Here is a 24,972-nt window from a genome sequence, read left to right as displayed (position 1 = left end):
CTCACGTAATCCTGCTCAAGAAATTATATAAATATAAATATAAAGTAGAGCAACTAATCATTGAAAAGAATAAATTAATAATTTAACTTAAAAAGAAAAAGTATTAATATTTCTTTAAAAAAATTATAAATCAATTGTAGCATTAAATTTATCTACCAACATATATTGTATGTTCATATAGAGTATACGTCTATATATATATATACACGTATATACGTGATTAAATTTAACTATAATTTAAAAGTATAAATTTAATTTCTTAGTAAGTTCCAATTACCATATCCTCTCTATCCCACACATTTGAATCCAAAAATAAGTGTTCGTTTTCACTTAATTATTGTTGAATAAAATTTTTATTTAAAATTATGAAATGTATTTAAAATTCACAAACTGTAAACTTATAAAAAAGAAAAATAAAAAGTTCCAAAAAAGAAAATGTTGGGGTCCACACAGATGTGTGGTGCGGAGGAATCAACCCATGTATTTATCCAAGTGAGTGGTGAAAACGAATAGCAGCCACTAGATCATAACCCAAGTAGATCGCTATTGTGCATCCACAGCCATCAGTTTGGATGAAGAAATCTCAGCCATTGGATTTTACAGGAATCACTCTGTGTTCGAGAAATGTTATTCTACGCGACATCACACACGACAAAACCCCATTAATTACTCGCCGGCCATTCCCATGCAACGTCGAAAACAGCTCTGGTTTTATGTCGTCACATTTTTGTGAATAATTAGCCAATATAGCTTATTTTTATTTACCAAGCCGTTAAAAGTATCAATATCTCCCCAAAAAAATATATAAATAAATAAATAAAATCACTTATCTGCTGGCTTTTTAAAAAGCAAATTGAGATATATAATATAAACAAATCTAATTACTATGGTTAATAAAATCACAACTATAGTCGTAAATTTAAGATTCTTTAGAAAAATACAATTATTTACCTAATTTTCATAGGAAATTATTTTTATTCATCCTTTTTTAACCCAAACTTGTAAATAAATTTCAAAACCTTTAAAAATTCTATTTAAAAAAAAAGGAAAAAAAAAAAAGTTTCATCACAATGAAATGAGCTTAGAGTATTACAGTAGAGATGTATATTTACCTCACGTAGTCAAGGCCTCGTGGAAACCCACTCCAAATGAAAATAGAGTGGAAAAAAAAAATTTCCTCGTCAAATAAACAGGGCTAGGGACGAGGATTGTATTTCACATCCCCACTCTGTTCTCTTTTATTATTATTATTATTATTATATATATATATATTAGTTTTTTAATATTTTTTTTTCTTACCATTCCATTTTCATAACTTTCCGGAAATGACATCATTTTATTTCAATCTATTATTATACTTTATTCTAGTTAATAAACTAAAAGTTTGTGAATCAATACACGTAGATAACTTCCCGATTGATAGATATCTTCAATTATCAGTCGTTTATTTATTTTTACATAAATTAAATAAAACTAAGTATAATTTAATTGATTAAGTACTTTTTATCTAAATATTAGGATTCAAATTTCTACCTCGACTATCATTAAACTAAAAGTAGTAACAATAATTAACGAAAAATACACGTTACAAGAATTAATATTGTTAATATAAACGGGTAGCAACCATTAGCGAAAGATGAAAAAACATAAAAAGAAGATGACAGATTGAAGAAGGGGAATGTTGTGAATGTGAATATGTGTAGAGAAGCAAATCCAAAGGAGAAAAAAGTAAAAAGGATTTAAAGCAATGATTTTGACAGAATGGGAAGGAGAAGATATTGGAGAAGAAAAGAAAGGAGCAATCACATCACCAGTGAGGAAAGCAAAATCACGGATCCCACAACATTACAAAACCCCATACAGCTTCATCTCTTTTAACCTCACTCACCCACATGCCCCCCTCTCCTTCTCTCTCCTCTCTTCCTTCACACAACTCCTTTACCTTAACATGCTTAACATCCAAACCCAAATATATTCTCCTCCCTCTCACAAATAGATAGATATTGTCTACTTTAGTTTCTGTCTCGCAATTTTAAAACGTGTCTATCAATAAGAAGTTTTCACAACTTTATAAGGAATATTTTGTTTTAGGGAGATGTTTCCACATCCTTATAAGTAATGATTCGTTCTCTCCTCTAATCGATGTGAGATCTCACAATTCACTCCTTTTGAGGCTTAGCATTCTCACTGGCAAACTTCCCAGTGTCTAGCTTTAATACCATTTGTAATAGCTCATGCTTATCACCAGTAGATATTGTCTGTTTTGGCCTGTTACACAATCCACTCTCTTGGAGCCCTAACATTCTCGCTGGCAAACTGTCCAGTGTCTAGCTCTAATACCATTTGTAATAGCTCGTGTCTATCACTAGTAGATATTGTCTGTTTTGACCTGTTACGTATTACCGTCAGTCTCACAATTTTGAAACGCGTCTACTAGAGAGAAGTTTCCACGCCCTTGTAAGGAATGTTTCTGTTCTCTTCTCCAACTGATATGAGATCTCATACGTGTCAATTAGAAACAAAAAAAGATGTGAAAGTAAATGTAGTCTATAATTAACATTTTACATTTTTTTTTCTTGAGATCAAAAGCTCAATATAATAATAACAACGACAGTATGATTATTATTACCAGTAAACCGTCCATTGTCTCCCAATCCACCCCTTTGGAGGCCTAGCATTCTCACTGGCAAACCGCCTAGTGTCTAGCTCTGATACCATTTGTAATAGCTCATGTCTACCCCTAGTAAATATTGTCTGCTTTGGCCTATTACGTATCACCGTCAGCCTAACGATTTTAAAACGCGTATACTAGGGAGATGTTTCCACACCCTTATAAGAAATGCTCCGTTATCTTCTCTAACTAAGGTGAGATCTCACCCATGCCAATTAGAAACAAAAAAATATGTGAAAGTAAATGTAGTCTATAATTAACATTTTACATTTTTTTTTTTCTTCAGATCAAAAGCTCAATATAATAATGATAACGACGGTATAATTTGTGATATTCGACTAAACCATATATATAGATTTGAATCTAAACACGAGTTATGGAGGTTATCGTTTAAAACTATGAGTATTAAATTTAAACAAAATTATAGGAACCCAAAATGCATCTACCGGTGTGTCGTGTTGTTGTAGCTACCGTGCATTGCCACCCCCCACATGCTTGGTAGCTAGCTGTGTTGTATCTCTCACACCCCATAATGGAGCAAAACCACAAACAACTTCAAAATTAGAACACCGCCAATGAAAGTGCAGTTTGTTTTTTTAAACATAATGGCTATATAGTTTTGTGCCAAAACAGCTCAAATTCTATAACCACTCCCCAATTTTGGTGTTTATTTGAACGTTGGGATGAGATATTTATTGTAACACTTTTGTTAAGTTTTATGTTTAGTTTTTATAGTAAAAATAGGTCTCTAAGTTCAATCAACCAGTGTTCTGTTTGCAATTGAATGCATATCAGCTGCGGTTGAATCAATAAGCACAGTAATATTTTTTTTACGTTGAAATTTTTTATAATTAGAAATTGTGAATAAGAGAAGAAAACGTTTTATCCTACCGATCCGAGAAGTGCATATACCAATGGAGAGATTCCCATGCAAGATAACGAAGGAATGAGGATGAATGAGCTGGTTGACATTAATTTGCTAACTTTATTTGGGAAAAATCCATAGGGCATTTATTATTGGGTCTGGATTGTTCAACTTTTCATGTCATTTTGTTTCAGTTTTTTTACTATATATATTTATTATTAATTATTAAATATGTGTAGTCTACATTTTATTGTTTTATCTCACAGATATACAGACCACCCCATAGCTTAATCATTGGAGGGATACAGCATTAGGTGTCCAAACGTTTCTACCCATAAATTTACCCTAATTTTCCTATTTTTGATCATTGTTAGACGAACACGACTCTCCATAATGGTATGATATTGTCCCCTTTGAGCATAAGCTCTCATGACTTTTCTTTGAGCTTCCCCAAAATGCCTCCAACAAAGTGCACCTCCCTTAATCGAGGCTCAACTTCTTTGGAGTCTTAGTCATTTTTTACTGACTTTGAGGATGCTTGACTCCTTTTCTTTTGGAGTCTTTTGTTCGATATTTGAAGATTTACCAATCTATTGGTACGACCAAGTGCCTTCGAGGATGTTTGACTCCTTTTCTTTTGGAGTTCTTTGTTCGATATTTGAGGATTTACCAATCTATCGGCACGACTAAGTTTAGGGCACGGCTCTGATACCATGTTAGACGAACACGACTTTCCACGATGGTATGATATTATCCACTTTGAGCATAAACTCTCGTGGCTTTGGTTTGGGCTTCTCCAAAAGGTCTCGTACCAATAAAGAGAGTATTATTTGTTTATAAACTCATGATCATTCCCTAAACTAGCCGATGTGGAACTTTCATCATCCAACAATAATAATTAAAATTTACGGTAAAATTTAAAAATATTTTTATTAATTTAGACCGAGTGATTGAGAACATGGTTGGGTTAGGGTTGGGTCTCCCATGTTCACGTGATTTGTTTTTTGGGTTGTTTTTGTTTTCTTGTTTTCCTCACTATTCCTATATAACTGCAGTTGCCGCCCGCACCCTTCACTTCCACTCCCGGCTCGCCAATATGGAGCCTTCAAAAATCCACGCCCTGCTTCTAGTTTGCATGCTTTTCCTCTCCACCGCCGCCCCCATTTTCGGCTGCGGCTCCTGCGGCAAACCACCTCCCAAGAAGGTCAAGCCCGGCTCCGGTTCCAAGTCCCCTAAGGGACCCATTGTCCCACCCATCACCCTCCCTCCCGTCGTCAAACCCCCAATCAAAATCCCCCCCGTCCCCCTCCCTCCCGTGAAACCGCCCATCGACCTCCCACCCATCGTCAAACCACCAATCAAAATCCCTCCAGTCCCTCTCCCTCCCGTGAAACCGCCCATTGACCTCCCACCCGTCGTCAAACCACCAATCAAAATCCCTCCAGTTCCCCTCCCTCCTGTCAAACCGCCTATCGACCTCCCACCCGTCATCAAACCCCCAATCAAAATCCCTCCAGTCCCCATCCCTCCAGTCACCGTGCCGCCAGTGACGGCTCCTCCAGTCATCAAAAACCCATCTCCGGGAACGAAACCCTGCCCGCCGCCGCCGGGGAAAGAGACCTGCCCAATTGACACTCTGAAACTGGGTGGGTGTGTGGATCTGTTGGGAGGGCTGGTGCACATTGGGGTAGGGGACCCTGCAGCCAATGCGTGCTGCCCTATAATCTCAGGGCTGGCTGAGTTGGAAGCGGCGGTTTGCCTTTGCACTACACTTAAGATTAAGGCTCTTAACCTTAATATCTATGTCCCCATTGCCCTTCAGCTCCTTATCACTTGTGGGAAGACCCCTCCTCCTGGCTACACTTGCTCCCTTTAGAAACAAGAACAAAATAAGGTCATCTGCTTTTTTTCTCCTAATTTTTCTTTACATAATTAATTTCCTCCAACAAATTAGTCTCTGAATTTTGCATTAAATTCTTTACATATAACTTTAATTATTATTAATATTAAACAATTGACTTACTAGATTTTTTTTTTTTTTTTTTTTTTTTTGTTCTTTTTCAGGTTTGATTGATGGAGTCGACATGAGAGGATGTCGAGTCAAATCTTTGTCTTTTTTTTTTTCGATTTATTTTATTTTTCTTGCTGATGTTTGTAAACGATTTATTTTTAAATTGTGATAATTGTTGTTATGTTGTGTTATGGATTAGGTGTTTCCTTATTTATGTCTCTCTCATTGACTTAACTTTTTTCTTATTAATGTCACTATTTAAATTTTTAGAAAGTTTCATTAAATAAATTTTAACTAACTAAAATTTTAATACCATTGTTGGCTGATGAAAGTCCCACATCGACTAATTTAGAGAATAATCATGTGTTTAAAATCAAAACCATGAGAATTTATGTTCAAAGTGGACAATATCAGACCATTGTGGAGAGTCGTGTTCATCTAACAACCATCACCCAAGCTAAATTATATGTAATCGAGCACATAAATAATGTGTTAATTAAAACAAGGTGGATGAATATTTAAAAATTATTTTAGAATTTAATGAAAAATTGGATAAAAATGTTAATATATTAAGAAAAATTGAACAGGTTTTGGTTATTTCAAAAGTAGACGCTGAGGCTATGCCAAAAAGGACTGATTGGGACGTCAAAATATTAAAGGGCCCATTGTCCTTCAAATACAGTTGTCTTTATGTCTCCCACCACGTTTCGAATGATGGACCGAGATTTTATTGAATTAAAATGTTTCAATTTAGATATGCTCCGTTTTATTTATTTATTTATTTAATAAACTAATAAAAATACCTATACATTTTTTATTTTATATATAAAAAAAATACATTTACATTTTTTTTAATTTTAATAATAACCTTTATAACAACTCAAGCTCACCCGTAGCTGTTACAAATAGTATAGCTTTGGTTCAAAATTTATGGGTCATTTTTTTCTTTCTATTTTTTGGTAGCAAATCACGATGTCTTTCGTGAGAGATTATAAATAAAGAAGCTTAGCTAAAGATCCAAGAGCTTCATTCTCCACGTACAAATAATAGATCTATAGAATATAAGTGAGGACAATTATCTCTGTTAATAGGACTTTTAGAATAAAATAAAAAATAAAATCACGAGAATTCATGACGTCTTGAAAGGGGATAGAATTGAAAATAGAATTGAAGTAAGGAAAGTGCTAGGGATAAGGGAAGAAGTGAGAGAAGCCAATGAGAAAGAGGGCACATGGAGGGGAGTTTGTCTCTTAGTTGAATGGAAATGTATGGTGTTTGTCCATTAGTTTCTTAAGGATTACAGAGATGGTTGTTTGTGTACCCAATAATTTGAGGAACCTTCTCATCCCAACACACATAACCAGAGATATTTCAAGCGTTTAAAGTTAGATAAGATAAGTGCTTTCTCCAATGTAAGGTGGGATAAGAATGGATATTGAATTCACCGGATATTGCTTTAATACATGTTTTTAATCATTAAAAATGGATCCAAATTGGACCATATGATAATCGACGATGAACTTGAGCTTTTACAAATGATATCATAGCCCGACACTGAGCGGTGTGCAACAAGAACGCTAGCCCCCAAGGGGGTGAATTGTGAAATTCTACATCGATTGAAAAGGAGAACAAACATTAATACAAGAAAACTTCTATCTAGTAAACACGATTTAAAACAAAGAGTGAGACTAACAACAATATATAATGCGTGAAAATAGACAATATCGGCTGGCAATAGATTTGAACTTTAGCCCTACAAAATTATAGTCTTTCAATTCATTACAAGAGAGAATAATGTTTTTTTTTTTTTTTTTTAAATTTCTTTCTAAAAAAAGCTCTGTAACGATTGCATCTACGCTAACCCAACCCAACTCAACCGGAAAAAAAAAAAAAAAATTACACAACTACTAATGAACCCTAGAGATGGAAAAAAAAATGAACATCAATTTTTATTTTCTGACGTGAGCTATGTTATAAGATCCTCCTAAAGATTGCTATATCTAGCCGAGTAGCCCCGTTGAGTAGTACTAACATGAGGGCAGGACATTAATACAAAGCCACCAGTTATACTTAACTTATAACAATCACTAAGATCTTTTCATTGTCAATCCACTGGGGAGGAACCTTACACAACTACACTGTTTCAATTTGGCAAAAGCTTCTTGTGACTTACCGATAGCGAGATCGATATAAACTGCAGTCAAAGTGGCTTCTGGACTGTTCGGTATGATCGATAGCGCTTCCGAGATAAACTGTTGGGCCTGTTCAAGATCTCCTTGTAATGCCAAAACAGTGGCAAAATTTGCGAAGAGGACTCCCCGTGCTTCTTCTGGTCTGAGGAACTTGATACCATGAAGTTCCTCCCGGGATGGGTTATTAGCCGTCGTTGTCGAACCTCCATTTACCCCTTCGATATCAGCAACCCCGTCGATTCGCCATAGCTCACTGTTCTCCTGGCCGAATGGCAGTTTGAAATCAGTTCCTCCGGATAAGTAGTACAATAAATACTCGGTAGCTTCTTTTGGTCTATTTAGTAAGCAAAGGGCCTCAGCAGCATAAACATGGCCTAAGAATGTATAAACTTTATAACATCCTGGAAGCTCCATAAGCGACCTTGCAATTGTCAGGGCTCTCAACGGGTTCCCTAGTTTTAACTCCACATAAGCCAGGTCGGCAAGAAGTGCTTGCTTAATCAACAGGTTTTCTCTCCGAGAAATATCCTCATAACAGGAGAGGGAGTTTTGCACAAGTTCCTGTATTGTAGCACCTTTTTGTTCTTTTGTATCACCATTTGCATTCATCTGACATGAGCCTAGAGTTGCGGCGGAGGCCTTGGAATCAATACAATGCAAGTTCTTATAATATCTCCTGGAAGCTGCCACTTCAGTTGGATGATCTCTCTCCTCCAAGGTAGAATTAGAGGCCAATACAGAATGCGAAAAGCTGGTCTCGGAATGGTTTAACAAGTACAGGGCATTAGAGAGACATTGCCGAGCAAGAGTTATAGACAGCTTAGGTTGTCCTTCGATGCTGAAATGCTCGTCTTCTCTACCAGAGGAATATGCATAACCATTCTTCGAAGTTTTATCATCCAATACGAGCTGCCTCCATCTTCCTGTTCCAACAACGTGAACCTTGATATCCGATCTATCGGAATCAGCAAGGTTGTTGTTCTTCAGAAGCCCCTTCTCTGAAGCCATTAAGCAGCATTCGGCAAGTCGGAGCCACAACAGAGGGCGGTTATAGAAAATCAAACTGGCTTTTTGAAAGCATCGAGCAGCAAGGAATGGTTTCCCACAAGCCAAGTACTGAACACCACAATTATAGACGATAACAAGAGAGTTGTCTTGTGAAAAAGTTGTCTGTTTTCTATCCTTCCAGAGAGCTGAACTATTAGACACGGCTTTGGAAAAGAATACTGTTGATGTATGATACTTCCCAAGTTGATTATATATGCAGCCAAGGTTGTTGTTTAGCATGCTTGAAATCCCCATGTCTGTTCGGTTACTCGATGCCAGAAGTAGCTTCATGGCCTTACGATGGTTGCCACGGGCGTATTCAAGTTCAGCCTTTAGGAGAAGAGCCATGGATGAATCTATCCCACGAGCAATGTTCATGGCGTGCTTTGCTTCACGCTTTGCTTGCTTTAAATTTCTAGTGAGAAGAAGAAAGCGAACCTTATATAGTTGCAATTTAAGCTTGAAATCAACTGTAGATAGAGACCGATCGGCTGGGATCCTTAAAAGAACATTTGAAGATGAAAAACCAGTCTGTGTTGCTGGATTTTGCCCACCAATATCCAACGTCGATAACATGGACTCGTACTCAAATGTCTCATCTGACAAAGTTCTCGATAGAGAATTTTCCGAGGCATTGACACTTGCAGCTAAATCTGAATTGGAAGATTCAAAGGCAGAAGTATTGGTAGGAACAGACGAAGATTTTGCCACCACGTTTGTGGATTGTTGTACCCCTGTACTTCCATTTTCACTTTGGCTTATACTAGTAACCCCAAAGGCTTTTTCCAGATAAAGTAGAACATCCTGACAAAAAAAAAACATGAGAAAACCATTTTCAATACATAATCATGCATTTGTCAGCAGATTTCAGTTCCACTAAAGAAAGAAGTGTAAAAAAAACATACGAGAAAATATGCACAGAAAGAACAAACGGTACTAATTCCTGAAAACACAGTGAAGAGAGAGCACATGACATATACACAGAAACACCAGCAACATAGCTGCCCTGGCAAAGGGGTAAATCTAACTCGTGAGATCCCACGTCAGTTGGGGAGGAGAACGAAGCATTCAATGTGGAAACCTCTCCCTAGCAGACGGGTTTTAAAATCCTTGAGAGAAAGCTCGAAAGGAAAAGTCCAAAGAGGACCATATCTGCTAGCGGTGGGCTTAGGCCGTTACAAATAGTATCAAAGCCAAATACCGGGCGATGTGTCAGCGAGGAGGCTGAGCCCCGAAGGGGGTGGACACAAAGCGGTGTGCCAGCAAAGACGCTGGCCCCGAAGGGGGTGGATTGGGGAGTCCCACATTGATTAGAGAAGGGAACGAGTGCTAGCGAGGACGCTGGGCCCCGAAAGGGGGTGGATTGTGCGATCCCACATCGGTTGGGGAGGAGAACGAAACATTCTTTATAAGAGTGTGGAAACCTCTCCCTAGCAGACGCATTTTAACAACTTTGAGGGAAAGCTCAAATAGGACAATATCTACTAGCGGTGGGCTTTGGGCCGTTTGTAACTATATTACTTAAAAGATTTCCTATATAAATTTGATAAAGCTAAAGAAACATGAAAACATGTAATCCTTCTAAATTATAGGACAAGATAACAAGTGCTAGCAACATATTAAAACTTGAAAGTCCAAGACTACTGAAATTTAAAGTCTGCAAACGATAGGCAAAACTCTAACAAGACTACTTACTGCAGATAATGATGCATCGCGGCAGGCTAATCCAACATCCAGCAGTAAAAAGCAGATATGAAGAGCCGTTGTCTGCATATCAATAGCATAATTAAAGGAAAATTCCAATCACTAATATAATGAATAAACTTCAGTACCTCATCAATGGGTTCAATATTTTGATATAAAGGTACAAGAACTGCTAATGCCTTTGTATATTCATGAAGATTGAACCATACGATAGCCTGTAAATAGACATTATAAATTGTCACGATCAGATCAATAATAAAAATATTCTTCAAATAATTAGTTTCTCTTCCCTATTGCATTTAACTTACAATGTTTAGGGTAGCAATGGAGGCATCAAACTCATCCATGTATACGATATTAGCATTGTTTGCAGCAGTCTGATGAGCAGATACATTATTTCCTTTACCGGAAGTACTCTTATTTTCAGGGTTGAGAGCATCTGTTTGTTCTCCAGATGAAACTGCAAGGTTCTCGGTTCTTTTCTGAACAAGCACATCCACACAAGATTTGGCAGAAAGATGAGTACATGTAGTCATCGTGCAATGGCCGAAAATACCAAGAAAGTGAATATGGAAGTGGGGAAAGTATTATGGCATCTCTATTCAGAGTTTCAGTCAAAGAACTATAGAATGAAGTGATTATAGTATCAAAAATAAAAATAAAAAGAAATCAACATTAACTAATAACAAAGACTAGAATTAAGATTTGAAAATACATGCACTTAAGTTGGATATTTGAAAGTAAAATGGAACGAAGCCCAAGCTACAAAACCAAAATGGTATTTTAACCAAGATTTTACATTGATGAAACAAACAAAAAGAGACTCCTACATATAGTGAAGGGGTTGGTAATATCATTAATTTAAGAACGGAATTTTTATTGTAGTTGAACAAGGCGTCCAAAAATAAGAAAAATGTATAATGAGTCCTATGCCAAATCAATGATTTAAAAGATCTTTATCTATACGAGACTTCGAAGTTCAATTATGGTAGGCAATGGATTGAGGTGATTAACAACAGCTCTTCCAAAAGGAAGGAAAATAATAAACATTACCAGGAACATAAATACTGTGGTAGTTAAAATAAACAGGAACACAAAGTACACATGAACCCTTTGGAGCTAACGGCATACCTTGACATTGTTTAATACTTCAAGCAACTTCTTCGGATTGGAACAACCATCTCTCAAGTATTCGGCAATGGCGATATTATGAAGCACCTGAGAAAGATATCTATATATGAAGTGCTAACAGGTTGTTTTTTCAAATAAGTGCCAAATGAAGCATCAAGATTAAAATAGATAGGCAGCCAAACCCAATGTAAGCAACTTGTTTAGTAACAACAAATCATTGACACCAAGATATCCTTAAGCTCCTTATAAAAGATGCAGTCCTAAAGATTGGATTGAAGTCAAAATCGACACCAAGAATCCAAACAAATGTATATCAAGAGCATCAGAATGTGCCGAGTTAAAAACTTAAAACAAAATACTTGTAATAGTGCCAATTGATTAATGTGAAAACTAATGATTTTGTTGCCCAAAATTTATGTGGTTAAATAACTCAAAAAAGAAGTATGGTAGTGGTGTCTAGGCAACCTCATCTCAAACCTTACCCTCAGCCCAACAAAAACAATAATAAAAGAGTCACCATAACATATATCATAATTCATTCTGGATCTGAAGCCATTCTCTAAATATGCAACCAGGTATAATTTGAGGAAGGATCATGCCAAAGTTGTAGATTAACCTATTGCTAAAATGAATTTAAAAAAAAAAAAAAAAAAAAATAGTGATATATAATTTACACCAACAAGATTCCAAGTCACTCAACGCTCTTTTTGCCAACAATGCACATCTGATCACAGTTATATTGAAAGGACACTGGAAAGACTAACAAAAACAACAAAATTCTCATTGCCATTAGCACTTGGCAGGATCATGATTACATTTTTTTTTTTCCTCCTCTGGATTTCTCTTCATACTTCAAAAATGAAAAGCTCAGGATATTGTAAGAATAGAATTTGGGGATGAAACCAATCTTCCTTAAATGATTATGGAGCCTTTAGCGGAGTTTATCACAATTGCTTGTTCCAAATATTTTCCAGGGTCATCAGTTGCTTGGGAAAATTCTATTAAACGCGTGTCACCTTCACATCAGAGGTTTAGGTAACGATTCTATGACTAGAAGGATTAACATTCAAATTGACCAATGATAAACAGAAATTAAATAGTGTATGAACAGAAATGCTACCACCCGAGCCTAAAATCTTGCTAATTATCATAAAACCCAAGTAAAATGATAACATTCACTGAAAATTACCCCCTATTTTCATTTCCTCTCAGCATAGCCTAGGCGTCGTTAGATAATACAACGGAATTGCACGTAGTTCTAGCATGTTATCCACAAATAATTCAAAAACTCGATATTCGCTAAGGAGGAAAACAAGGGGAAAAAAAAGCGCCCCATATTATTTCTGAGCTCAACATTTCGCATCATTGAATTCAAAAGACTAAACCGCATCCGCACATATACACAAGGAATTAACGAAATCCTCAGCAAAATAAATAAATAAACAATCAGACAAAATTAGATTATGGTGCAAGAAATCAAACCTTAGGATCGTCTTCTTTCTTCTGCAACAGCTGATTCAAAACCTCTACACACCCAGCATACTTGCCCGATTGGAAAAGCGATGCAGCATCCTTGGCAAGAGCGGCAGTGACGGATAGAGCTCCATCGTCCTCAGCGGCCGACGAAGATGAATCACGAGCGTCCATTAAATAAAAGAAACAAAATCAAGGGCCAGGTTGCAAAAAAGGAAATGAGGGGGAGGCGAAAGAAGCCCTAAATTTTCGAAGTTCAAAATTCTCAATGCGATAGAAGAAAATCGAGAGATTATGAACTACGAAATGGAAAAAAATTCTGGAAATCAATGGAAGTTGTAGGTTTTGAAACCCTAAAGTCTGGGTTAATTGTGAAGGAGGACACCTGGTTTCTTCTGTTTTAGCTGAAATGCGTTTATTTCGAAGGAGGAGAGAGACAGAGAGAGAGTAAGCTTAAATAAAAACTAAAGTCAAATGGTCAACTAAATTGAGAAACCAGTTTGACTCGGACCACTCGCGCCCCCTTCCATATTATTATTATTATTATTATTATTATTATTATTATTTTAATGCATTCACAAAATTATCCACTAATTTTAAATGTCTAATCTAATAAATGGCCTTTTAAATTTAATTCTCATGGTAGATTAATTAATTAATTAAGATTCGTTACCAAACTAATTAATTAAAAAATTAATTTTGTTCTGTACATTTACAACATGGCTCAGTTGTGTGAGCTTATGGAGTTTATAGATTCTGGGTGTCCTGGCTCTCCTCAGAATCATTAACCACTTGTGAGAAATCAAGGCTTGTGTAAGTTCGAATGCCCGGGCCGTGTCCACCGCAGTCCCGTGCCCGCCCTTGTTGAGCTCGTCTTACTTCCTTCTGATGTTGAGTTAATTCTATCTTCTTCCTTTTTGAATTGGAAGTGGGGATGTCCTCCTTGTGCTTGTCCTGATTATTAGTTGTCATTAGTTCTATTCTTTTTGAGCTCCTGATGGATGTTGCACTCACTCTGTGGCTAAAGGGAGGGTTGGCATCTTCTTGTCTTGCAGGGCATTGTTGAACCACCCACAAGCATCTCTTCTGGAGTTTTATTCTTCCATTTCTTGATAGCTTGTGCAGTATAGGAAGCAGGTTTTGTGGGTAGCGTGCAACTAAATGTTCACCGAATGAGGAATTCCAGAAAGTAATGGTTGGCTCTGAAATTGAGGAATTTGGGTGGTCAAGAGTTTTTTCGAGTAGAGGTGCCAACAGCTTCAGAAAGGCCGAGTCGAAGACTAATGAAGGGCAGCCCCTTTGCAAATGACTAATGATTTCAGCCCACAGGATTTGAAGCTGGCTGGTAATGCCTTCTTCCAATGTCTCCATTTTGGTCAACCACAAAAGCAATGGAGAGGATATAATCTGGTAATCAAAGGCAAGTGTTAAATAATGTCAGTAAAGAGACTAAGAATAACAGTTTAAAACTCCAAGGCGTAAAGAAGAAAATTTCAGGATCATGACCACCAATCGGAAATAAAATGAGAAACGAGTTATTCAAGTCGTGAATTCTTGAGCACAGTTCACCCATATCAAGATGATATGTCGACAGTGAAATTTATTGCAATAAAGTAGTATAAAAAATGAACATTTCATGATCATAATCACCACCACAATCAAAAGAGTATGAGAACAAGTCCTAATCCTGCACTCCTGTCATATGCCTCAACTAAATGCATGATCCCAATGTCTGACATGGCCATGATGTTCGTGTGGTATGCAAATAAATCACGCGTGTTTTGCAATGTGTTTGGATCAGATGGATGAAAAAGTACCTCTACGAACTCAAATATATCTTGTTTCAAGTGAAGGCAGCTGACGAATTGAGCCAATGCTGAAAATACTCTGCAACATCCTTACTAGGGTGAGATGTTAACGCAAGTAAAATGCAAAGAGGAATTAACTTGCACAAGCAGATTATTGCAATAATTGTTCCAAAATACCTGGAAAGCCAATGTGATGTATTTTTTCCTCGCTTAATCCGTAATAGTTCAATAAATCTGTACCGGGAACAAGAAACTGAAGAGTTAAGGAGAGTGGAGGATAGACACCATGCAGAGAGACCGAACAGATTAATATGGCTTGAAACATTAATTGTGATTTATATGGCGTTTTTTAGAGGTGCCACATTAACCTCTCCCAAAATATAGACACATATTCCAGAAGATTAGTTTTGTAAGCTTCCACAAGCAAAGATGTCATAGGACTAGAGTTTTCATTTTAACTCTCGTAATTCTTAGAAACGCAGCCTTTCAGCTGAATAAATGAAATCCAAATCAGTATCTATTTCAAAATTATAAGAAATGGAAAAGGTAAAGTTAACACTTGATTTAGTTTAAGATGAAAAATGTGTGTGTGTGTGTGTGTGTGTGTGTGTATATCATGAAACTAACGGCATGATTATATAATTAACTCAAGTTCCTAAGAAATCATCATCATAAATTCCCTTATATGAGGCATATTTATTCAAATAAAAGCGAATAAGTGCATGACGACTTGTTATTGGTCTTTCAATATAATCAAGCGAGTAATGTTTGGATTTACCTGGCGGCCAATCTCAAGCTAGAACTGTTGAAGCAGGATTTTTCACAGTTACTGTCTTCTCTCGTAATTCTACCTGATCTTATTTCGGAACTTTGAAGCCCTTTCAAGATGTTTATGACAATGTCAACAAATATCGAGAGAAAATCAGCACTAAAACCTTCACAACTTGAACAAGATTCACTCCCACACCCAGGCATGCTTTGATCATTGAGGCATCTGCTTAACATAGAAGCCAAATCCTCATTGAAACAGATACTCGTGGAACTGTCAAGCTGCAATGTGTTCACAGAACTATAAAGCGACTTCCAAACTTGGACAACAGATTCAAGCACAAGATTCTCCAGTGTGGAGCCACACAATATTTTGGAAGAGCATACAACAAAAGGGTAAGAGAGGAGATAGCATATGGTATTCACCCCTTCAGTTTCTGACTTTGTTTTCAACGGGATATTATTCCTCATATTGCTGCTCTCCATCAAACCTTTTGCTATTGCTACCCATATCTTCAGGCTAGTGGGCACAATGTTTTTATACAAAATTAAAATAGCTGCAAGAAGACTAACTGGAGGTATGAACGAAGAAAATACAAGTTTGAAATATTCGTGCATTTCTTTTAGGATACAATCCGTAAGGCACATTGTCGAAGTAGACTGAACTGCAACTGAACTGTACATTACAATTAAATAAACTATAGGTGATACCTTATCCATGTAAGATATAGACGGTACACCAAGAACTTGTGCATAGCTGATGTGATTGACTGATTGGACTCCATCCATTTCCTTGAAGTCTAATTCAACCTCATAAAGAGGGGATCCTAGTATAGCAGGTTCTAACTCCTTGGTGACATCCCGAATAAAGTGGAGGATAGCATAATGTAAATGATGGTGAATATAGCCCTCGCCACTTAGATTATCAGACAGATATCTTAAAAATCTTAAAATTTCCCTCAAACCAAGCATAACATCATCATAATTCGCAGACGGCTTTTTGAGCTCTAATTGGACTCCTTTTAAGACAGATTTAAATAACCTGTGGCAAGTATCATATGCGAAAGTCCTATTCTCATTGCTGAAGGTCTCCATTGATGCTGAAGTTGAGATAACACAAATCATCTTTAAATGAAAGGCCAGCTGATTTAGATTCCATGGCAACCACCTTATAGGAAACTGCTTCCAAAACCTTTTACCAGTTTCTTGGTATTCAATCTCAGACAGTGTCGCTTCTGATTTGTAGCATAACTGGACAGTTAAATCATTATCCATGTGTGAACACTTTGCCAACAGAAAATCATCCAACAAACTTAAGCACATACTCCACAACCTGATATTTTCATTATCTGGAATAAGCCGGAAAATTGCCTCGAGAATAGGCTCTAATACCAGTTTTATCATGCATGGACTGTTAACAAATGAGTCAAGTTTATAGAGCAGATAATGCCATGTGTTCAAACATGACAAGCGAACAGATATGTCACATTTACTCTGTATGACACCGACCAAAGGCACCATGATCAGCTTTATACTTTTTGAAACCCCATTTGCTTGGATTTCACAATCATTCCCATTTAATATTTGCACCGTTTGATTATTTTCCTCTCCCTTGACCACATTAATCTCACACCGGAGAGTTGGACTGTGAACAAGAGCATCAATTAAGCCTTCCCATGCAACCTGCAAGGTCAAGACATCAAAATTTTTACAAGAACGAAATTCAAATATATTAGTAACATAACTTTCATCAAGCACCAAAATCTGCTTTTTAATAAGAGCTAATATAATCACGATTCTCCAATGATTGTCTGTGTCACTCAAACTTGTAGTCTCAAGTTTTCAGCCTACCATAGTCCCATGAGCAGAAGTTTTTCAGAGAAGCCCAACTGATACAAGGATGATTATCCTGGTTAACCGAGTCCTATACAATCTCTCGTGTTTTACTTTGAACTGGAAGGCTTGCAATTGTAGATTATATTTGCATGCCATTAACTTCTTGTTTTTTACTTCCGAGAGCATGCCATAAAATATGCAATTCAAACCAACTTGAAACTTAAGGCAAAGTTTATAATAGCCTTATATTATGAAGGTTGATGAATCGCATATGAAGAGAGATGCAGTATGAAGTACCTGTGAGGCAATCTGAACTTGAGGGTCGTGATCTGAAAATGTCCGCTCTGGAATTTTAAGCATTTTATTTACTAAATTTCTGTTCTTCATGGAATGAGATCCTAGTATCCGGATGAACCAACCCCAAGCTGCAATAGTCGGAACCTTCATTCCGAGATTTAATAACTTATCCATTCCATTAAGCAACGATTCCTTCATATCTTTCACAAGCGCCTGTTGAAGAATAAAAGTTAGTATATAAGACATTTTAAGTACTATGTGCTTCATATTCTTATGATCTTTTCCCTCTAAAACCATACCCAGGTGATTGGCCTTGCCCAACAACTTTAGTTATATTCAGGGCCCTATCACCGGGCTTTTGTCAAATAACTAGAAGATAAGCTTGGAAGCACCTCATGGTTTTTTCTTCCAACTTCATTTTCCCCAAGAATGGTGTTCTAATTTGCCCTTATTGTGTTGTCAACCATCAACTGATAATGGTTGTTGGTTGCATCATATCAAGCTACAAGAGGTGAAACTTCTCATTGAATTATCCAAATATCTAGTAACGATCTCCTGTAGATGCTTCACATGGTGAGGAAACATAGGTCTCCAGATTGAAAACATCTACAAATATGAAAATATATTGTTTCCGGACCCCTTAGACTGAGGTCAAATGTTTGATTCTATGGCATAGTATAGCCAATATCCAGACTTCTGTCAAGACCTGCTAATGGATAGCCATGACATCTTGTCTTTCTAAATCCCAACAATATTATCCTGTTTGTGAATATCAAATGTGATAACAAATAAAAACTGGATCTTTCTAGCAAAAGAACTCGTCATAGATAGAAAGGAGTCAGTCCCAATTCTGAGGGTTCAAAGTGAATTAAGACAGCATTTTAAGAAAGATAAAGAGTTACGACATTTTCTTCAATTTTTTCATATTTGGAGAGAAGTAATAAGATAGCATTAGATTAAAATAAGAAACATCGTACAAGTGACGCACAGAAGGAAATTTGAGAACCAGACCAGATATTCTCCCACTCAAGCAAAGGAGATTTTAAAAATTGTTCCAATTGGCATTAATCAAAAAAGAAGGTTAAATTTCAAAACTCTTTAGCCAGACAGCTCCAGGGGAGGAAACAACTTAACAGCAAAACTCTTTGCGCTTCTCAACAAACACCATGAAAAATTTACAATTTATTTCAAGCCAAAGCTTCCAACAGCCTTATCTAGAGTAGCCATATTTGTAACTTGACAATAAAAAGGAGCATATAAAGAAGTAGAGAATGAGCAAAAAAGTATCTAGTGAGATGATATTTAGATACAAATGTAGACACTCTTCATATTCTACCATAAAGATAACCGAGATTACATGGTTTATTATCTTAACAATCACTAATACATTGCATGGTGGAGACTAGGAATGAATATTTTCTTTTTTATGAAATAGTATATTAGTAAGTGCCCACTAATTTTCATCCTTGCACTACCTCCGAGTGGAAAGTTTTTGTTACTCCACTGGAGTACAGAGGCCTTTGTCACTTTGTTGTATAGTTTACCTCGTTTCTGAAATATAGTTTCTGACAGGGAAAATTAAAACATTGAAGGCAATGAAAAAAGATCTGTGAGTACCTTGGACAAAACTAGCGGAGGAGGTAATATTGTGGACCTGATCTTCAACAAACATCTCTCTGACATATCCCTCTCTCTTTTATCGAAGCTAAGAAGTCTTCTGTATACTGGAGGAGCCCATATATTGGATGACTCTCTCATTTTATCACTTAATTTATCTGCCAGCTTTGTAATAGCCTAAAGTATAGCATTAAAAGATAAACCAACAAATTAGTAAGAGAATAAGAAAAAAGTCCATTTGCTTCATGACTAATAACAAGTTTTTCACAAGCACTGAAAGCAGGGAAGCTACGCTGTATTGAGAATTTTATCAAAAGAAACAGGTTAGGCTGTATCAATCCGAACTTACTTTTGAGTATATATTCTAAACATTCAATTTATCCCTAATTAACATTTGAATAATGAGTTTAACTAGAGCTATTTATTTAATTAATATATTGATCTCATTGAATTGTTATGTCATGTCGGAGAGGACTAGCTATAATTGTGAATTTACTAGAACTATAGATGTCATGAAACACTCAATATCCATCCGGATTTTTATATGGGGGAAAAAATCTTATATATCCATCGAATGAAAGATACATAGAACTCCTCACGTGTCAGTATTGGAGAGACAGATTTGAACGACACAAAAAATTGGGGGAGGGAAGTTTGAACTCTGGACTTGACTGTACGTAATAGCTTTTAACCAAGGCTACCTCATATCGTGATAGAATAGAGAAGGCATATCAGCTCCAATATAAGTCATCGAACTAAACTTTTACCTGGATAGCCTCAAAAGTGGTCGACAAAGACCCATTGGGATTGTCAAGGGCGTGAGTAACAGCCAGCAGCAAAGAATGGAAGTGCAAAGCAAGAAAGTCTGCATCGAGCTGTTGAATTGATATGCACCAGACTCCTAAGTTACAAACTGACTGCAACCAAGTAGCTGGATGATGAGTTTAGAAAGAGGGCATAAACAGCGTGGTTGATGAAAATGCCGTTCAGGATGATACAACAAACCTTCAGTTTAGTTCTAATGATTAGTTCTGTCAAGGAATCAAGGATAAAGCTGGCTTCTTTCGCTGGAACATGGATAAGAAAGAAAAATATAAGAAAACTTTTTCATATAGTAGGTAATACTAATTCTCAACAATATTGCGGTTAAAGGCTTCGAGAGCCAGCAAGATTTTACAAAAATATTCAAAATCACATCAGTACTGATGTTTGAGATCAGTATATCAGGTCGTTGCCTATCTGCTGGTCTCTATAGCTAATTACATTTATACAGCGTATCCATGCATGCGGGCATGCAATAAGTTGTAAAAAAATTTGAATATACGAAAGGTAAAATAAAATGGGCAGTTCCCACTATTGCAAGCATTCAAATATTTCTACTCAAGCACCAACATTTTTTGCTGATGAATGGTGATCAGTGCTTCTAGACTGGCTCTTTGATAGTAAAGGGTAAAATAAGGTATGCACTAAACAGTTGGAATTGTAAGAAAACCCCAAATCGTAAGTACATACCCGGAATAGCAGCAATGATCGATGGATGATAAATTATGAATCCTAAACACTTCAATGCCTGTGCAGCGCTGAATGAAGAATACAAAATAATATAAATTACACAACACTACCAATTTCCAGACCATTAAATGCAAATAAATCCGAATCAGCAACATAACATCCTCGGCCTTAAATCTGCCTTCAATTGCACATTTGCGGATTCTAATTAGAAGCCAGACAGTTCATAAACCGCGCCATATACTTTATTTCTACCCTAAGTTTTAGTTAAATCAATAACACAATGCCCTCAATCTCAATAAACAACTGAACCGTGTTTAAATAACAAGAAAACAAACTGCGATTCAGTATCTCAAACAAATCAGAAAACAATGAAAAGTACGAATCCAAGTAAGCCTTACATTTCCTCGTCTTCATCTTGAGTATCGGAGACGATACGCCGAATCGAATCCCGAGAAAATTTCGCTAGGGCATCGATTGAAGTATGGCTTGTAGTAGAAACCTGTTGGATTTGTAGAAGAGTGGAGTAGGCAAGTGATTTATTCGCTTTAACTCCAGAACATATCAGGGTATTAATTTCTTCGAGACGGATTAAGATATCGAACATTGCTGCAGAGTGAAGAACAGGGGGACAAACGTAGAGACCGAGTCGAAAGGGGAGCAAGAAGAAGGAAAGCCAAATTTCGCGCCAAAATTTGTCGCATCGGAATAGCCAGATGGCGGGGAATACAATTTATATATTTCACCTCTGTTTGGCTACAGCTATAAGTAATCCACGCACTCGATTATCAATTTCATAATACTATCTTTTTATTTTATTTATTTCATCCATAATTGACTTTTAAATGTACATTTTATTATATTTTCAATTATTATTTTAAAATTATATATTTGCAACAACCGATATATCTTCAGCCTCCTCCCTTAAAATTAAAAAAAAATTATAAATATTTTTTACTATTGTATAAAACACAAAATAAATTTTTAAAAAAATAAAATATATATATATATATATTTTTTTTTTTTTTTTTTTTTTTAATGTCAACGGTGTAATCATGAATGGAGACAAATAGATTAAATTAAAAAAAAAGGAAAAAAAGAATAGAAAATGGAAAAGTGGAGGGAAGTGGAATTTGATTTAGACGGGAGCGGCATAATCAAAAGTAAGAGTGAAAGAGATCGTTTGTCACTCTCTGTTTAACAATATAATGACGGAATATTTGGATACCTAACTTTTTAGATATGATTATTTATTTATTATTTTAACTCATTAAATTATTAATATGTATAACTTTATATAAACTCTAACAAAAATAAATATAAGGTGTGACAATATTAAATTACTCAAAATGAAGGCATATAAAAGTGTAGATAATTATTTAAATTTTATAAGATAAAAGGTGGAAAATTCGTCTCATAAAACTGAAAAAATTGTAAATTTTAATAATTTAATTTTAATATTTATTCATTTAATCTTAGCCACCCCTCTGATGGCGGGCCCATTATTAAGCTTCCGACGGCCCAAGTCCAATTTTTTTTTTTTCTTTTTTTGCAAATAAACGAATATTTTGGGCGACAACCCTCAAATTCCAAAACGTCACCGTTCTGTCTCCATTGTCTTGAAAGCTAAATATTTATTATTTTTGTTATTTATTGAACTGATTTACAAATAATTTTTTTTTATTCGAGAATATTAATGATTTTGTGAATATTTACCAATAAAATGTTAAGAGTGAACGCGTAAATATCAATTAAATATAGTTTAATTGGGTGTAAAAAAAATTGAATATTCTCATTCTTGTATTTGTTAAACTTTAAAAAAAAAATGTTTATATGATTTAGCTTTACGTATAAAAATTTTCTAGAACTATCCTACGATCGTAAATAGATATCTAAATATTATAAATATTTTTAGTTTTACGTAACACTTCGACCTATTATAAAGAATTCCTTTATATAGTGATAATTTTATAAAAATATTTAAGTTATTTTAGAATCTGAAAATGGGATATGCCACGGCGAGTAAGACGAGGGAAAAAAGTGGTTCATATCTTTATATTTTTTGGACCACGTTTCCTTTTTTTCTAAATAATTTTGTATCGAATGAAAATATATTTTATTTTTTCTATTAACTTTTTATTCTCTGAGAATGGCTAACCTTTGAAATTGTTGGAGAGTTTGAACCGTTGGCCTATTAAAAATGTCGCTATTTGGCATAGTTGGTCAAACACGAATCATTTAGATCAAATAGAAAAATACAATTTCCATAATTTAGCATGGAAAAGATGAAAAATAATGAACTTAGGGCTACTTTGTTGTGGGGGTAACCATTTCTTATTTTTTTGTCACCTTAATTTTTTTTTTTTTTTTTAATAAATAGAAATAGAATTGAGTTACTGGATGCAAAAAACAAAATTCAAACAAGGTTTTTCGATCTCGATCATGACCGTTCTTTTAGCCATTGCAGCACGTGTTACCGTCGACCCAATATGGGAATAGGCTAGATGATCACTTCATTTTGTTGTAATCAAAGTTGACACCCTTATAAAGGGATGTTTCGTTCCATTCTCGAATCGATGTGGAAACCTCTTCCTAACAATCGACAACAATATGTAACAGGTCAAAGCGGACAATATCTACTAGTAATGGGCTTAAATTGTTACAAATGATATCATAATAAAAAAAATTGGGTAGTTTGTCTGTGAGAACGCTAGGTTTCAAAGGGGGTGGATTGTCAAGTCCCACGTCCGTTTAAGAAAAAAAAAACTAAGCATCTCTTATAGAATTGTGAAAATCTCTCTTTAACAAACGCATGAAATGAAAGAGGATAATAAAAAATGATAGGTAGGAGAGAGGCAAAGGGTGGAAAAAGTGGATATCATTATTGGAAGAGAAAAAGAAGGAGGGGTTTGTCGTGGCATGATTGTCCAAGAATACCGGCTTTCAAATGGGCACCCAAAGTGACCCGTAGTGCCGACGGGCTGCCAATGGCCCAGCTTTTAGCCACGTAAAGTGGACTACTTTATGTGCCATCATCGTCTCCTTCCAAAATCCCAATCATTTTCAAACTCCCCTACAAATGTCATTCAAATTATGGGTCTTAGTATTTTTATTTTTGTACATTTATTCATTAAAATAACATTGTAATAAATAGTTTCAAAAGCTATACATTTTAATAATAATAATAATAAAAAAAAACATTAAATGGTAAACTTAATTATAATTTGCTATTTAATATTTAAATTCATTAAACTCTAGTGAAATAAAATTAAAATTTTCATGTGCACGTGTTCTTAACGAATAAATAAATAAATAGTTATAGACCACAGATTCCAACACTCTGTCTATATATTTTTGTGGTCACTAGTATATTTTATAAATATTTAAAATAAGTTCTCCTTTCAATGAATATGAACCGCTAAAAAGTTCTCTTTTGTTGATATGACTATTCCGGTACGATCTTATATTAATAGAAACGACGTTTCCTTTATCAAAAGGGCAAGATTCCTTTACTTTTACGAAACCTCTTCAAATTTACGAACATTAAAAAAATTGAGACATGAAAAGAAAAAGAAAAAAAGTTAAAATTTAACTTTTTATAAAAGCACAATCAATAATCGAGGGAAATCACATGGGGTGTTATAACATATGCAGTAATAATAATAAAAATTAATATACATGAACTTTAATAGAAATATTGGCTAATTCATATTTTAAATACTACCTCGAGACTAGTGAAATATGGCTTCGTTTTTTGTATAGTCTATACCATAGGTTAATTTTATTAATACATTATATTATATCCAAATATGTCTTCCCACTTAAACGGGATTCCATCTAATTTCATTTGGATCATTCCTTTCAAAAAAAAAATAAAAAATCATTCCAATCATTATTATAAGCTTAAACGTTTTATAAAAATGGGTACAGAATCAAATATTGTCGTACTACGTGTTACACTTAAGATCCATATTAAAGCATATTTTTCTTTTTATACAAACACTATAAAAGCAATATTTAGACTATTATGATGCGGGATCCAA

The 24,972-nt window shown here is 35.4% G+C and overlaps 3 protein-coding genes across 5 annotated transcripts; 1 reads left to right on the top strand and 2 right to left on the bottom strand.

Moving 5' to 3' along the window:
* Positions 1-4,600: 4,600 nt before the first annotated feature.
* LOC111779628 (uncharacterized) lies at positions 4,601-5,757 on the top strand. The gene is made up of 2 exons (XM_087119458.1): positions 4,601-5,430; positions 5,601-5,757. Exon 1 carries the CDS (start codon positions 4,633-4,635, stop codon positions 5,410-5,412), a length of 780 nt encoding a protein of 259 aa, XP_086975584.1. The 5' UTR covers positions 4,601-4,632; the 3' UTR covers positions 5,413-5,430; positions 5,601-5,757.
* Positions 5,758-7,471: 1,714 nt separating this feature from the next.
* On the bottom strand, positions 7,472-13,543 carry LOC111780161 (uncharacterized). The gene is made up of 6 exons (XM_087119751.1): positions 13,104-13,543; positions 11,622-11,708; positions 10,799-10,972; positions 10,619-10,705; positions 10,482-10,553; positions 7,472-9,590 (listed from the first exon to the last, which is right to left on the bottom strand). The coding sequence occupies exons 1-6, from the start codon at positions 13,266-13,268 to the stop codon at positions 7,635-7,637; spliced, it is 2,541 nt and encodes an 846-aa protein (XP_086975877.1). The 5' UTR covers positions 13,269-13,543; the 3' UTR covers positions 7,472-7,634.
* Positions 13,544-13,763: 220 nt separating this feature from the next.
* Positions 13,764-21,643, bottom strand: LOC111779680 (uncharacterized). Of its 3 annotated transcripts, XM_023659789.2 has the most exons (11): positions 21,331-21,643; positions 20,933-21,000; positions 20,426-20,487; positions 20,188-20,337; positions 19,421-19,597; positions 17,804-18,016; positions 16,097-17,353; positions 15,681-15,952; positions 15,080-15,136; positions 14,912-14,981; positions 13,764-14,501 (listed from the first exon to the last, which is right to left on the bottom strand). In XM_023659789.2, the coding sequence occupies exons 1-11, from the start codon at positions 21,534-21,536 to the stop codon at positions 13,842-13,844; spliced, it is 3,192 nt and encodes a 1,063-aa protein (XP_023515557.1). In that variant the 5' UTR covers positions 21,537-21,643; the 3' UTR covers positions 13,764-13,841. The 3 variants fall into 3 exon arrangements, with proteins under 3 accessions (XP_023515557.1, XP_023515556.1, XP_023515558.1); XM_023659788.2 differs by having other exon boundaries at positions 15,681-17,353; positions 21,331-21,642; XM_023659790.2 differs by lacking the exons at positions 19,421-19,597; positions 20,188-20,337; positions 20,426-20,487; positions 20,933-21,000; positions 21,331-21,643 and adding an exon at positions 18,196-19,411 and having other exon boundaries at positions 15,681-17,353.
* Positions 21,644-24,972: the final 3,329 nt, after the last annotated feature.

The sequence above is a fragment of the Cucurbita pepo genome, chromosome 18 (genome assembly GCF_057944985.1).
Source record: "Cucurbita pepo subsp. pepo isolate OVF chromosome 18, ASM5794498v1, whole genome shotgun sequence".
In the NCBI taxonomy this organism is placed as follows: Eukaryota; Viridiplantae; Streptophyta; class Magnoliopsida; order Cucurbitales; family Cucurbitaceae; genus Cucurbita; species Cucurbita pepo.
The sequence above is the reverse complement of the archived record's forward strand: the minus strand, read 5'-3'. Positions and strand labels throughout refer to the sequence as shown.

Bases quoted from the DNA above. Each gene is read 5' to 3' on its own strand.
- LOC111779628 (XM_087119458.1), top strand. From the start codon at position 4,633: ATGGAGCCTTCAAAAATCCACGCCCTGCTTCTAGTTTGCATGCTTTTC.
- LOC111780161 (XM_087119751.1), bottom strand. From the start codon at position 13,268: ATGGACGCTCGTGATTCATCTTCGTCGGCCGCTGAGGACGATGGAGCT. The intron at 10,706-10,798 runs GTAAGTTAAATG...GTCTATTTACAG, and splicing joins CCATTGCTACCCTAAACATT to GCTATCGTATGGTTCAATCT. The intron at 10,554-10,618 runs GTACTGAAGTTT...ATTGATATGCAG, and splicing joins ATATTGAACCCATTGATGAG to ACAACGGCTCTTCATATCTG.
- LOC111779680 (XM_023659788.2), bottom strand. From the start codon at position 21,536: ATGTTCGATATCTTAATCCGTCTCGAAGAAATTAATACCCTGATATGT. The intron at 18,017-19,420 runs GTACTCACAGAT...ATTCTTCAACAG, and splicing joins CTCCGCTAGTTTTGTCCAAG to GCGCTTGTGAAAGATATGAA. The intron at 17,354-17,803 runs GTACTTCATACT...TTGACCTTGCAG, and splicing joins AAGTTCAGATTGCCTCACAG to GTTGCATGGGAAGGCTTAAT.